This window comes from Formica exsecta, unplaced genomic scaffold (assembly GCF_003651465.1).
Source record: "Formica exsecta isolate Colony F162 unplaced genomic scaffold, ASM365146v1 scaffold442, whole genome shotgun sequence".
Taxonomy (NCBI): domain Eukaryota; kingdom Metazoa; phylum Arthropoda; class Insecta; order Hymenoptera; family Formicidae; genus Formica; species Formica exsecta.
In genome coordinates this window covers 399,774-413,258 of record NW_021851656.1, presented here as the reverse complement: position 1 = coordinate 413,258, position 13,485 = coordinate 399,774, and the positions used below count along the sequence as shown (strand labels likewise).

Here is a 13,485-nt window from a genome sequence, read left to right as displayed (position 1 = left end):
CGAAATTATCTACAAAACTTTTATATAATATTGCGTAAAATGTAAATTATTTGTATCATAAGATAAAAGTTCAATTTTATTTTGATTAAGATAATTAGCAGAAATAAATATAGAATATTTTTTTTAGAGATATACTTTGTTTTTATTTGATACAAGAAAAGAGAAGAAGAAAAATAACGAGACTTTTCCGACTCATCTGATTAATTTCTTTATGATAACTTAAGAATGTAGAATATCTTTTTCCGGGCGATTCTCTCATTTCTAATTTTTACCTGCATCGGGAAAAACGCCAGCTGCACAAATGAGGAAAAGAATCTTCTGTGATTTTCGAAACGTAATGTTTCGCGTTATACATCTCGCGAGGGTATTGTATCGATTCGTTATCCGCTTTACGGCAATCATTCACGGCTGCCATACGTGACGTTTTTGCTAGCATACCACGTGTAGGATTAGTCGCAAACATTTTTTTACATATGATTTACGAGCGAAATCCTCGCGAACTTCATCGCTCGTGCAACATATTCGTGTCACGGTCCGGGCTCCGCGTCCTTCTGACTGATTCTCTCATCTCCTTTTTTTCACGACGAAACGTAACGGCGATAGCAATCGGTTTGGTCACTGTCGGAAATAATAAACGGCGCTATTGTGCCTTGTCGCAGACGCTAATCTCTCGGGTAAATAGCCGACTTCGTAATCGGTGATTCTTATAGTTTCGCACGAATTTTACTGTGAATTTATGAAATCGTGTGTAATTTTCTTTGTGATTGTTGGACCATTTCAGATTTATGTGACAGACGCGCATAATATAGTATATGTATATATGTCATTATCGCAGAACTTTTGAACATTCACAATCTGCATGCTAATGTATTTGTATTTTACCTCAAGGCAAATAAAATATCTTTATAGCCTTTCATTTCCATTATCTTTTTCGGTATCCTTGATAATTATATTTGGTGATGCCAAAATATAATCAAATTAATTGCAAATTTAAGATTACAAAATATGTGCAACAATTTTTTTTAATTTTAATTAATTGGTAACAATAATTCAATTTTACATATTTTTCTCGTAGCTTGATATATAAGATTGTCCAGTTAAGTGATATCTAAACATGGATTGATTCGACATAGAGGTATTAGTTTAAGATTATATCGACGTTTAATGATCCTTCTCACGAATTTCCCATGCTGGAAGATTACGGTGATTAATTCGGGACACGTCCTCGCGTCATTATCACGTTCCCATAGCAGTCGGCCGTGCACGGTCGTTAGATAAGCGGATTTATTGGCTCACTGCGAAGCGAACGCATGTTCTATGTTATTAGCAATGGTAAGTGTTTGTTTAACACTCACCAGAGAGAGAGAAAGGTGGGTCCGCGAGTGCCTCCTCATCTTCCCATAGCCGTAGAGCATTTCACGAGGAGGATGAGCAGCATGACGGGAGAGAGGAGGTAAACGGTGGAGAGAGAAAGAAAGACAGCGATTGTAATTTATGCCGAAGTTAGCGAGCAACTTCGATGACTTTGTAAAATATTACTGATCCCCGTTTTGGAGATCTTATCTGGATCCGACACTGCGCTCCGTTTCGTCGGAACGCCTTCCTTCTTCTCTTCTTCCTCCGCTCTTTCTCTCTCATCTTCTTTACCATCCTCTTCTTTTTATGTTCGTCTTCTTCTCCTTCGTTGTCGTCTTGTTCCTGCTCTTCCCTTAGCAGCCTGGCGCCTCTAAAGGGGGTCGTCGTGCGTCACGCCGAGACCCACTGCGCCAGAACGACTTTGCTTTCGAAGTTCCGCCGATCGACACCGAAGAAAGCATATAAACATGTCATTTGTTGATGAAACTAGTTTTTATCTATGTCCGAAAGAGAGAGAGAGAGAGAGAGAAGAGCGCCGTGGAAGTGTTGAACATTTACTAAATTGAACGCTGCCGGTTATTTTATTTGTTATCGACACTGCGTTTTGCGATCTAACGTCATCACGCCCGGCAATTCGATTTTAAAATGGGAAGCGGTATAATACAGAATTTGCATGGGCGATGGCAATTCATGTATCGATCTCTCCGTTTAAATTCTGTTTAATATTATACATTAAATATTTTTTTAAAATTCTTAATATACGAATTCTATCTATTTGCGCAATTTAGGCATGGATTTATTAGACATTAAAAATTAACATAGGAACATAATATTTAAAAAAATTAATATAGGGACATGTGTCATCGTCAATAGAATTGACTGCAAATTGAAATGGCAGCGAATAGTAAAAGTTTCCGTTATGGTAGGAGCGCGCGAGTACAGGTGAGGGAGTTCTTGCAAATGTAGATGAACGCCGAAAGGGATGGTTATAGCGAAGGGAAGGTCGACGTGCAGGACACCTCTGCCTCGTACTTTAGTGTCACGCTGCCCCCATCTATCGCGTCTCATCAGATATGGTAGCTGGACCGCGGCCTATCTCCGCTAGATAAGATGGCGAGTGTCCATCTCGGGGGTCCTCTCTCATTCCGAGAAGCCCGCGTAATAAAGGAGATCTCGCAGTAGCCAGTCTTATCTTCTTACCCGATCGTGTTTCGCCGTTCTTCTCATTTTGCGAGGCTTCGTTACGCGTAGATATTGTCCGTTTATACATGTACGTGCACAGCAAGGCGGTAGCGTGCGTAGTCATAAAGAATCTGGAGTATATACTCACAGCCGGTTAGGATATCTATATCTAGTGTGACTCAAAGACTTATGCAGCTCACGACACAGCTTGACATATATTTGCACTATTACCTTTTACTGTCGTCTTATGGCGTGCTTTATTGACAAATCATGTTATAAATTCATGGTACCACGTTTAGTGAGAATCGCCTCTCTCTTTTTCTCTCTTTTTCTCTTTCTTTTTCTTTATTAATATTCAATTTATATAATTTCAAACAAAATTTATTTAAGAACATTTATTTTAAAAACATTTCTCTCCTCTCTTGAATTAATATTATATGCATAAGATCTTATACATAATCTATATACATAAGATCTAGTATTGTATATCATATTACATGAAAATATTATTTGTTATTAATTATTATTATTCTCCATTTTATTTTTGTAGTATGATATTAATTTAAATACTTTTACGTGTATTGTCAAATTATTGTTTGTGCATCTAACGTGTTCTACTTCTTTTTTTGTTAATACTATTCTGTTATTTTGTCTCAGTATTAAAACTCGCTATTCTGTCGTGTGTGTGGAAATAGGTCTTTTGATTATTTTTTAGATATTAAATGATTTTATCGCGCATTAGTTGTAAAGAGCCAAATATTTCTATCTATATACAAAATTGAGTATACATTTTATTTCGATGTAATGCAGTCATTAATGTTATAAATATATAAAATAATGGATGAAATATTATACGAAAAAAATTAATTTTTTATATAATACACAATAAACATTTTTTTATTAAAAAGAAAAAAAAACACCGTGTTTTCAGGCATAGAAAAAAAAATGGTTGAACAGATGAATATATCTATATTCATGCTTTCATTTATGTGGTTTTATCTGAATGAATCTGAAATATCAAAGGATTCTTTATAAAAATCACATGTGCTAAATTTTCGCATTTTGTCTAGCAATAAGATTCGCGAAATGATTAAAAATATTAAATTATTAAATCTAGAATTTTATAACATATTTCCTATAACATTCGTAAAAAATATCATTTATTTGATATACAGTGCGACGAAATTTCTAGAGTGTTTCATACACATGTAAACAAAAAAAAGATGACTATTACTTTTTTAAATATTAAATAATATTTTGCATGTGGTGATGAGTTTAAAATTCATGTATATAAAGTTGCGAATTGAAAGCAATTGCAATCTCTCTTTTTTCTTTTTCTTTTTTTTTTTTAAAGGAATTGTAGCTGTGACGCGAAACCATTTCTTCGTTATATGCACCGGCCAACCCTCTTACGGGGAAATAATGGCCCGCAAATGTTCTGCGGAAAGTTCTTACAGAGCGACAAGAATCGTTGAGAAGGAGGCAATAGTATTACTTTTCTTTTATTTCTCGACCAGTACCTCCTTCCTCGCGCTCGTTCCTATATTCTTTCTTCGCCATAGATTTCTCCCATCCCGTTTCCAGCATCATTATACGTGACGGAGTGCAGTATTCGTCTGGATTGTATCGCGCAAGCGGGAGAAGGAAAGAGAGAAAGAGAAACAGAAAGAGAGTAAAAAGGGGGGACCAGATGAAAAAAGAGAGATTCGGGGATGAAAGGAACGAACGATTGTAGATTCGCCGGTGGTTTTGGTTGCCCGAGAGACGCGACACTGTGGCTTTATGCTTCTGATACATAAATTTCCCGTGAATGGCGCGCGTATGAACGAGCACCCACCGTTCTTATACCCTAACTTACCCCCGCTATCGTCACCCTGCCCCGCGTCATCAAGATTTTCCGGTCTTCTGCCGCTGCTCCTCTTTCTTTCCTTCATCCCCTTTTCCCTTCGGTTTCCGTATTCCTTCGGATCTTTGTTCTATCCTGGTGGTCGGATCCTCCTTCTGCGAGATCGCTCGTATGTTTACAAGAGTGTCATCGGGCACGGGGATGACACACGAAGAAATTTTCGAATTTATTGGTCCCACGGCCGCCTTCTATCGACTGTGTTGCATCGTCGATTAGTTCCGACGTTCTCGAGAAAAAGGCATGGTACGGCGGCAGGCGGTACCCTCTATCCTATAAATCTTTGGCGCATCGCCTTTATCGGGGGAAACCGCGCGATCGGTTACGCGCATTATAGAGCAATATCGGAGGAATTATTTGTTTAGTCGGCGATCCGCGATATCTGTCGGTCGATCTGTTTCCGTCGCGCACGAATGAACCTCGGCGGCGACGCGCGATTTGGCGGAAAGCATCGTCGACGAGGCACGGTGGATAAAAAAGAGGGAAATAGAGAGTCAGTCAACTGCGAATGGGCGTGCTCTCGGGGGCTCTCGGGGGGGCACCGACGGCGCCACGAGCAGCAGATGCCGCGGGCCTTTAAGATCTTGGGGAAATCTTCTTACCTTTCCTTTCCTTCTCGAGAAACTGACGAGGCGGGGTCGCGCCTCGGCAAGAAACAAACATTTGTTTAAACGATCCCGACAAGTCACGGCTATAAATACCTGCGGGTCGTTAATCTTGTCTTCGGTCGCGCCGGTTGTTCGTTAATGTATAATGTATTCTCACCCCCGTAGCTAAAACAATCAATTCCTTGGAACCTCCGGTACGCCGACACGCTGTTCTTCAGGGCATAGAAAAAAAATGAAAAGGATATACCGTCCGGTGTCGATAGAGATGGAAGGGTAGCTTCCTTGTTTCGGGAATAGCGGTATCATCGGCGACTTAATGCGATTCCGCGGGCGTCGTTACGATCTTACAGTATGCTCGTCTGTAAGAATTTCGTAATAAAAACGGCATTCGATCCCTGACTGAGAAATGCCAATGCCGATATAAGTCATTTCGGTCGTTTGCTGCAACTATGCCGTGAATACCGGAAGCTCGACGGCGCAAAGTGATGGCACGCAACCGTGGCTTTAGAGAGTCAGTCTACCAGAGCTCCATTCGGCGCGCTACCCACGCGAAAGCGTTATAACTTCCTTTTATAATGCCCACCCATAATATTGCTTAATGCACATCGGCGACGTCGCGATTGCTGCAAAAGGGGACCGTGCATTGTGTCGATATTGCAACACTGTTACTGTGGAAAATGAGATTATATCGATTTTTACTAATTATTATTATACGATTATCTTTGGCTGATCTCTTCATTTTTAATTATTATGCATTTTCTAGTGGTTTTATAAATAATTACAAATATTATTCATAATCTCTTTATAGTAAATTCACATATAGTCTATCATACTTTGAATGTGAAATAACATAAAAATTCACTGATTAAACTAATTTTACTCTAAAGAGTTATACATATAATAAAAGCTCATTTGTAACGTGATTTTAACCTGCATTAAAAAAACCAGTGAACTATAATAAAAAAAGAAACAAGAAAGTTAAATTTTACTTTAAATTATTGTCTGTTAAGATTTTTAAGCGGTACCATAAGTCTTTAGTTTTATGTTGCTCAACATAAAACACATGATGATAGGTCGCAAATATTTATTATCTTTTTGCCGAATATCACATAAATAGATCATTATTCATTCGCGGTTTGTCGTAATTAGTTGTCTAGCGTCTAGTATCGCTCCGATCATATGGCGTACAAATATTTCGGTCTCGCGGTATCCTTTTGCGTTCCCTCATATGTCATAGCCGTCGACGGACCACCGGCGACAACGAGAAACAAATTCGGAGAACAAATTCGTGGTGTCGGCGAACGTGGAGGATCGCGATCTTCGTCTGCCGGACACGAGAAAGGAGACCCCTGTGGCGCGCGGACCGCCCCGAAAATATTTTTAATTTTATTATAGCCTGTAATATGGAAATTCTATGGTCGCGGTTATCAGGTGTGAATTGAATTATAGCGACTGCCGATGCGGCCCTATTATTTATACACGTTCGGGAAACACGTTCTCGCTTTCGCCGTGATCGTTGACGATAGTCGGTGATAGGGAACACGCGGCTGGCAATAGTAGTCTATAAAAAGCCTCGTGTCGGAACGATACTAATTCGTTATTCACACAAAATGGCGAGGCTATGCTGTATCGCAGTACATGATATCTGTAATCAATTCCTAAACGCTTGTAGTATCCTCTTCATGTTGAAATAAACCTTGATGTATTACTGATACAGACGATTCAATTTCTCTTTCCGTTTCTCGTTGCCTCTCTCTTAGTCTTGAAAAATTTTGACACCTGTCTGTCATTTTATTGATTTCTTCTCGCACATGAATCGGCACACGGTGATTTCATAATGATTTTTCAAGTTATTATCCGTGCGTAAATTTTTTACGTAAAACTCGCACAAAGAACTACTTTCGACATGTCTTGTATTTCATCGTCATGTAATAGTCGATGATATCTCTTGGAATCTCGCTAATGGTCAATTCGTCAGGTATAATAGGGCCTGACGAGTAGTCGCTAATCGACATTGTATCGATCGGCTTTGTAGTCTTTCGGTAAAATGTGGAATCATAGAAACGCCGCGGAATACATTAAATTGATATGCGATTATTGGATTGGATGTTCGGACAGAAAATCAATTTTCCACAGACTCTCTCGCGAAGATATTCTATTTCCGAAATAGTGCACGGTGATTAATGAATTCGTGATTCATTTATTATCCAAAGTGTGTTGTCATCCAACTCTAAAGCTATCTTTTCTCAAGAAAATTATGAAATCAAGAAATATTTTATACAATTAATTGAAATACTTTGTAATATTATTATTTTAATATCAGAAAAAAAATTCAGGACTGTGACGTAATAAATTAGCAATTAAGTACCCAATAAATTAATTAATTAAATCAATTAATTATGTTAACTGCTAATTAATTGCTATACATTTGAATTATATAATTTCTAATGGTAAGAGTGCCGGGTTAACGGATTCTTTATTTTTAAACAGAAGCTTGAACGTTTTTTAAGATCGTAATCGATAATGATTATTCAGTAAATCATTAATCATTCAGTAAATTAAAGTTTTAAAAACTTTGATAATGACTAGTGAATGACACGTTGTCATATTGTCGTACATGTCTTTTTTCGCGTAGGTGACCCATTTCAGATCGCTTCGAATTTTCTGCCAAATCAAGAAGTAAGTGTACATGAATAACGTCGCGCATGTATCAGCTCGAGATGATCATATAACAGTCTATATGACCTTTCTCCACTCTAAAGCTAGTAGAAATGTTTGACGCTCTCTTAAAGAGTCTCTTGTAAAATGTTCATCTTGCGAGTTACTGGCCCCCTTTTCCGTATTTCTTTCTTGTCTTGTTCTCGTATGTTTCGCGCATGATTTCATTCGCGGCAAATCTATGAAATCGTGTGTATTTTTAAAGATAATTTTTCTTGCCCAACTGCTGATAATAGAAAGTTTAAAAATTTAAAATAAATATTATATTATGTAGAGACACACACATATTGATTTCTTTCTCTTTTTTATAATTTAAGTTAGTCTCTGTTATAAAAAGATTCTGCTCTAGTTTAATTAATGAGAATTAATTAATCTTTACATATAAAATAAAGAAATTTATAGTTTTGGATGATTTCATGAAATAGTCTTTTGAATAACATAGAATTATGTAATTTTAATTATTAATACTGATCATTAATTTGAATTAGCATGTGATTAGTCAATAATAAGTTTTTGATAATACTTATTTATGAAGACGATCTTTGTGGATAATTTTGCTAAATAAAAAAGACAATGAGCGTGTAAAAAGGAATAATAATTTTTCGGACAAAGAGCTATTTTGCTGGTCGTTCTCCACGCTCGTCTATTCGGGAGAATAGAAGTTACGAGCAATTCATGGGAAATACGGTAACGTAGTGACGTAGAATTTGATGAGGTTTCGCTTATTTCTAGTACGAAAGCACCTCTTTTTGCTTACCATTGTTTGCTTCGCCTTTTGAACTGCTGTGCCGCCCTAGTTTGCATTACGCAAATTTTGCTTCGCTAAATTACCGCGTATTGTACGTATTGAAAAGATACTTATAAGAGCTATTCAGTGTGCTACATAAACCAATTTGCTGCATAAATCACAAAAATGTGAGCATATAAAATAATAAAACATAATAAGATATAATAAAAAAATTATTTGGACAGATTATATATATATATAATCTACTTGCACATAATTTTTAATTATACTTAACGTCATTATATTTTAATTATAATTAATGTTATTGTAATTGGTACTTATAATTATGACTTTCTTTATATAAGTTTTTGAAAAGTTAAATGTAGAAAGAAATATTTAAACATTTTTAAAGCTTCTCACATTTTTGTAGAAAATAGATATGTGTTGTTGTGGGTAATTGTAAGCAATGATCATTTTTAATATTTTATTTAAAAAATTAATAGTTTTTACTTTTCGGAAAATTTTAATCATACTGTCAATAGCTCGTATTTGAATTCTTGACTACTCCTCGTTCTGGCCAAAGTTCTCACGCCAGTTTTGCAGAGATTACGCCGTCGATTCCGAATGACCAGGCGAGAACCTTGGGAATATTATGATCCACTCGATACAAAGGCATGAAAGCTCACCCCTCTCGTAAATATTTCCAATAAATATCACCAATTTTAACCGTTGGTTAACGCCTACGTCGCGCGTAAAGGCCGTACTTTTTCGATAGCTTTTTACCGCGTTTGATCAATATTCACTTTTATAAACGTTTATGACGTATGCAAATTCTCCGGCACAGATGTGTATTTATGTTACATATATATTGATATGTGGAGACATGGATGTCAAAACGCTGTTTGGTAAATGCAATGTTTTCTTATCTATTTCAATTGATGAATCTCTCTATAATTTTTTTGTTACATTAACATTTTTTGTTTAAGAGAAGATACACATATGTTGGCACACGTTGTAGCTAATATGAGATACGTTGTTGGCACGAAACGAAATATGATTTAACATCTGTTTCCTTGTTGTTTTTCGACCAGCCAAATTTGTCGGCGCGTGAGTCTTGTTTTGAATTGCCACCGTGCGTTTTTTTAAATACTTTCAGATATTAAGATTCATATCTAGATTCATATATGTGAAGAAATATTAAAAGGTTCAAATAAAAATATATTGAATGAATGAATTTCGTGCTTTTGAAATTTAATATGAATTAAACATTTTTATATATTTAATTTTTTAATTTTTATTAAAACTTTTTATTTAAAAAGATTTGTTTTGCTATTATTCCTCTTAAGAAATTTAGCTGTTAGAAAGAAATATTATTCAATTCTTTTTTTCGAAATTGAAACAATTTATAATTCTTTTTTTATATTTTAATTTATAATAAAATATTGCTCAATGCTATACATATTAACGGATATGGTAAGAATGTAAATGAAAATTGAAGGATACAACGTGCGGAAAAATGACACACGACGGATGCTGCACGAACTCGTGCGAACCGTCAGGAAGATTCACAATGCGGGCGCGGCCGATAATCCTGATTTAGACGGGCCCATATATTAGACTAAAGATCGTGAAATTGAATGGTGGAATCAGCGGAGAGAGCAATCCGGCTGTCAACCGCGAAGAACGGAATATATTATGCGAAAAATAAACTGCCTCTCATGCGCGAACGGGGTTACTAAATTTCGCAGGTGGGCAAAAGCTACCTGCAATCTTCTCCTCTCTCTCTCTCTTTTTCTTCTTCCTTCGTCGTGGTCCACGTTCCAGGGCTGCCGATCTCGGTCTTTCCGTCGAGGAGTGCCGCGAATGTCCTGTCTCCAGCAGGCTCGTAAATCCTTGCATTTACTTCGCTCGTTCTGTCCTTACTTGGAGCGTAAATATGTGAATCTCGTCAAAGGTGAGGCGCACACTGGCATTCGCGCCAGTCACGATTGCATCGTAGCATTGTTCTCTTTGAATTTCTGATCTTATATTCTTACATCATGTAGCAGTAATATTAATAATGTAGTAATTGCAGTACTGCATGCAATTACTACATTATTAATATCACTGCCACTTTTCGTGATTTAAAGATTGTATCACGTTAAACTGTGAAACAGGAATATTTATTAAATCGCATTTGTTTGAAGTTATTAATGTATTAAAAAATGTATTTTTATAGTACATTTTTAGCGTATGTATCTTTTACATTATGTAATGTTTGCGCATATTTTTTATAAGCATTTTATAAATTATTTGTGAAACATTAATTGTGAAACACACTGCGAAATTACATCTTAAAACGTGAAATATACGACAGGATCGACTATCAAAAGGATAGGAAAAAGATCTCACGCCTAGTCAATGTCGGATTATTACGTTCGGATACGAAAGTTATACTCCGTTATTATTAATGCGACCGATACTCATTCCATACTCATCTGTAGATACGATCTCTCCGCCCAACCAATCGGATAGCTAACGTCTAAACCCGTAATTACCATTAGCCCACCCATAGCGGGTGCGATGTTACAAGTCGACTAACGAAAATTTCAATTTACCTTCTGTCGTATCCTATACAACTTGTTATCTTAAAATATGAACGTATATGCATTATGCGCTATAATATAATGGCATATTCTTAATTCAATTTTATATTATTAGGATATTTTTTTTATATATCTGTATGTGTTTAATTTTTAATTTTCTGCGATTTAATCGTTACAAATAGTTTTTACACATCTTCACAGAGGTACGTGTCATAACGATACGGTATGTATGTGGGATGGAATTAGCAGATTGCATGTTCGCTATCGATACATCAAGGAGTGTTGGTATTATAACTGAATCATCATGCCTGTGGCTGAAGCGTGCCTTTAAGCCTTTTTCTCTGAGTGTTGATCGACGCCGGCATATATCGTTATCTGACATGAGATTTGAGTCAATCAATCACTCGTTAGCTATACGCGATTACGGCGCGCGATTGTCTCGTGCGGCCTATTAAGCTCGCGCTATTTAATTAATTTCGTTTAATTAACGAGAAATTGAAGATGACTTGCGTGTTGTGCAGGTCCCATGAAACGTAGATATACAGCGATGGTTAACGGATTACGGAGATGAAGTCGTTCATAGACGCTATTTAAAGTTTCTTCCGAAGCACTATGTAGTTGCGGTTACCGCTAAGTTTGCTATTAATTATTTCTCGTGGCGTTTCCTCGGTGATGAGTGTTGTTTTCTTTTTGTTTCAGGCTATAGCGAAGAATCTACAGCCGCAGGAACGGTAAGTATCGGCATGACTTGTCATTCGGATAAGACAGACCTCGTGTAAACACCATGGCCGCTTGCTTCTCTTTTATTCCGCAAATATCTGCACTTGCGTTTGTATCACGGTGCAGAATTTCTCTCCTGGCAGACAGGGGATGATGCATGAACGTACTAAAGCACATTAGCGAGATGGACGGAGCGATGTCGCGCCGTGGTAACTCGATGCGCGAAAAGAAAGAAAGAAGAAAAAAAGAAATAGTTGTACACTCGTTCGTTGATAAATCGCGTCATTCATAAAAATTATAGCAATGATTATAGTGGTGCGCCCTCGAAGACGCGATACTTCTCACTTGGTCAGTTACATAAATCTAAAGGATCACATTAGCTCGCCGTTAATAGCTTTTAAATCGACTCGTATCCCAATAAATTTCACCGGGAGCTTTTTTTAATAACATCTCAGCGCGCGTACACGAACGAGGGTTGTTTATTTATGGGGAATCGTTGGTTCGAAACAGGCTCGTTTCCGTATCTACGCATGCTCGCACGCACGTATGCATGCACCTGGTACGTCTCTCAGGTTTTGATATATCGAAAGGGATGGTGAAACTATTTGGGCCGACACCCCCGCCTAATCCGATCCCTTTTGCTTGGAACCTTAGATTCTTCGCTTCCCTTAATATATCATTCAGTCGTATAGATCGCGCCCCTTGAAAGGCATCTCCCTGTATACGCCATCTCAGTCGATTAGATCTTCCTATCTTCTCTCATCTACGCGAGCGAAGGAAGACGTCATGTTTATATTTTACGATTCAAGTAGCGCAACGATTTTACGAGCGATCGATAAATCGAAATACCATTCAGCACGTATTATAATCTGGCCATATTCATTGTTGCAGATTTACGACGACAATATTGCTGGAATCGTTTCCCCGTCTCAAGTATATCATCGATCTGACAAACACGTGTCGCTACTATGATAAAAAGGTAAGTGATAAAGCCGAAATTTTTTAAAATTACTATTGAATGTTTTTTAAAAATAGTTGTGTATAAAAATCAAATGTTTATCCACTTGTGAGCAATAGTGACATTTTTATATTTTCAGTAATTAATCTATTGATAGTTGCGTTGCTTTTAAAATAAATATTTTTGGATAATGCATAACACATATAACATATAACGTAAATAAATTGAGATCGTTGTATGCGATTAAAAAGGGGTGATATGCAGGCAATATTGTCTGATGAAATAATACTGATATTGCCACGCAAAGTTAATGCGAAAACATATTGCGTACCGTTCGAATTTCAAGCCGTAATTCGCTATGTTTATGCACGTACTTCCTTACCTTTCAGTAACTCGAGACAAGAAACATCTTCTCTTTTCACTCTCTCGCAAGCTGTCACCTGCTGCATTCCTTGATCGCGAGCTGATATACAGATTCTCTTCTCTCTCCTCCTCGAACTTTACGGTTTAACTGTCTGCATTATCTCCATTTGTCTATCATATTTTTCTTTCCTCCTCCGCTTCACCTGCCCTTCTTTACTCTCGCTCCGACTTATTAATATCGCATCGGGATCAGTTTCTTGATTTAAGAATGCTCGAGAGCGGCCCAACTAATTTGTGGCGAGAGTAGAGGAGCCGCGAGCTAATGAACTTATTATTAGATTTTTGGAATAATCGGCTGCCAGCGA

At 37.1% G+C, this 13,485-nt stretch overlaps 1 protein-coding gene across 2 annotated transcripts in view; it reads left to right on the top strand.

Moving 5' to 3' along the window:
- The window catches only part of LOC115240558 (RNA/RNP complex-1-interacting phosphatase-like), a 53,734-nt gene that overhangs the window by 15,348 nt on the left and 24,901 nt on the right, over positions 1-13,485 (top strand). For both annotated transcript variants that reach the window (XM_029815783.1, XM_029815782.1), the window contains exons 4-5: positions 11,779-11,810; positions 12,691-12,778. In XM_029815783.1, the coding sequence (XP_029671643.1) occupies positions 11,779-11,810; positions 12,691-12,778 (120 nt within the window). The remainder of the gene's footprint in view (positions 1-11,778; positions 11,811-12,690; positions 12,779-13,485) is intronic.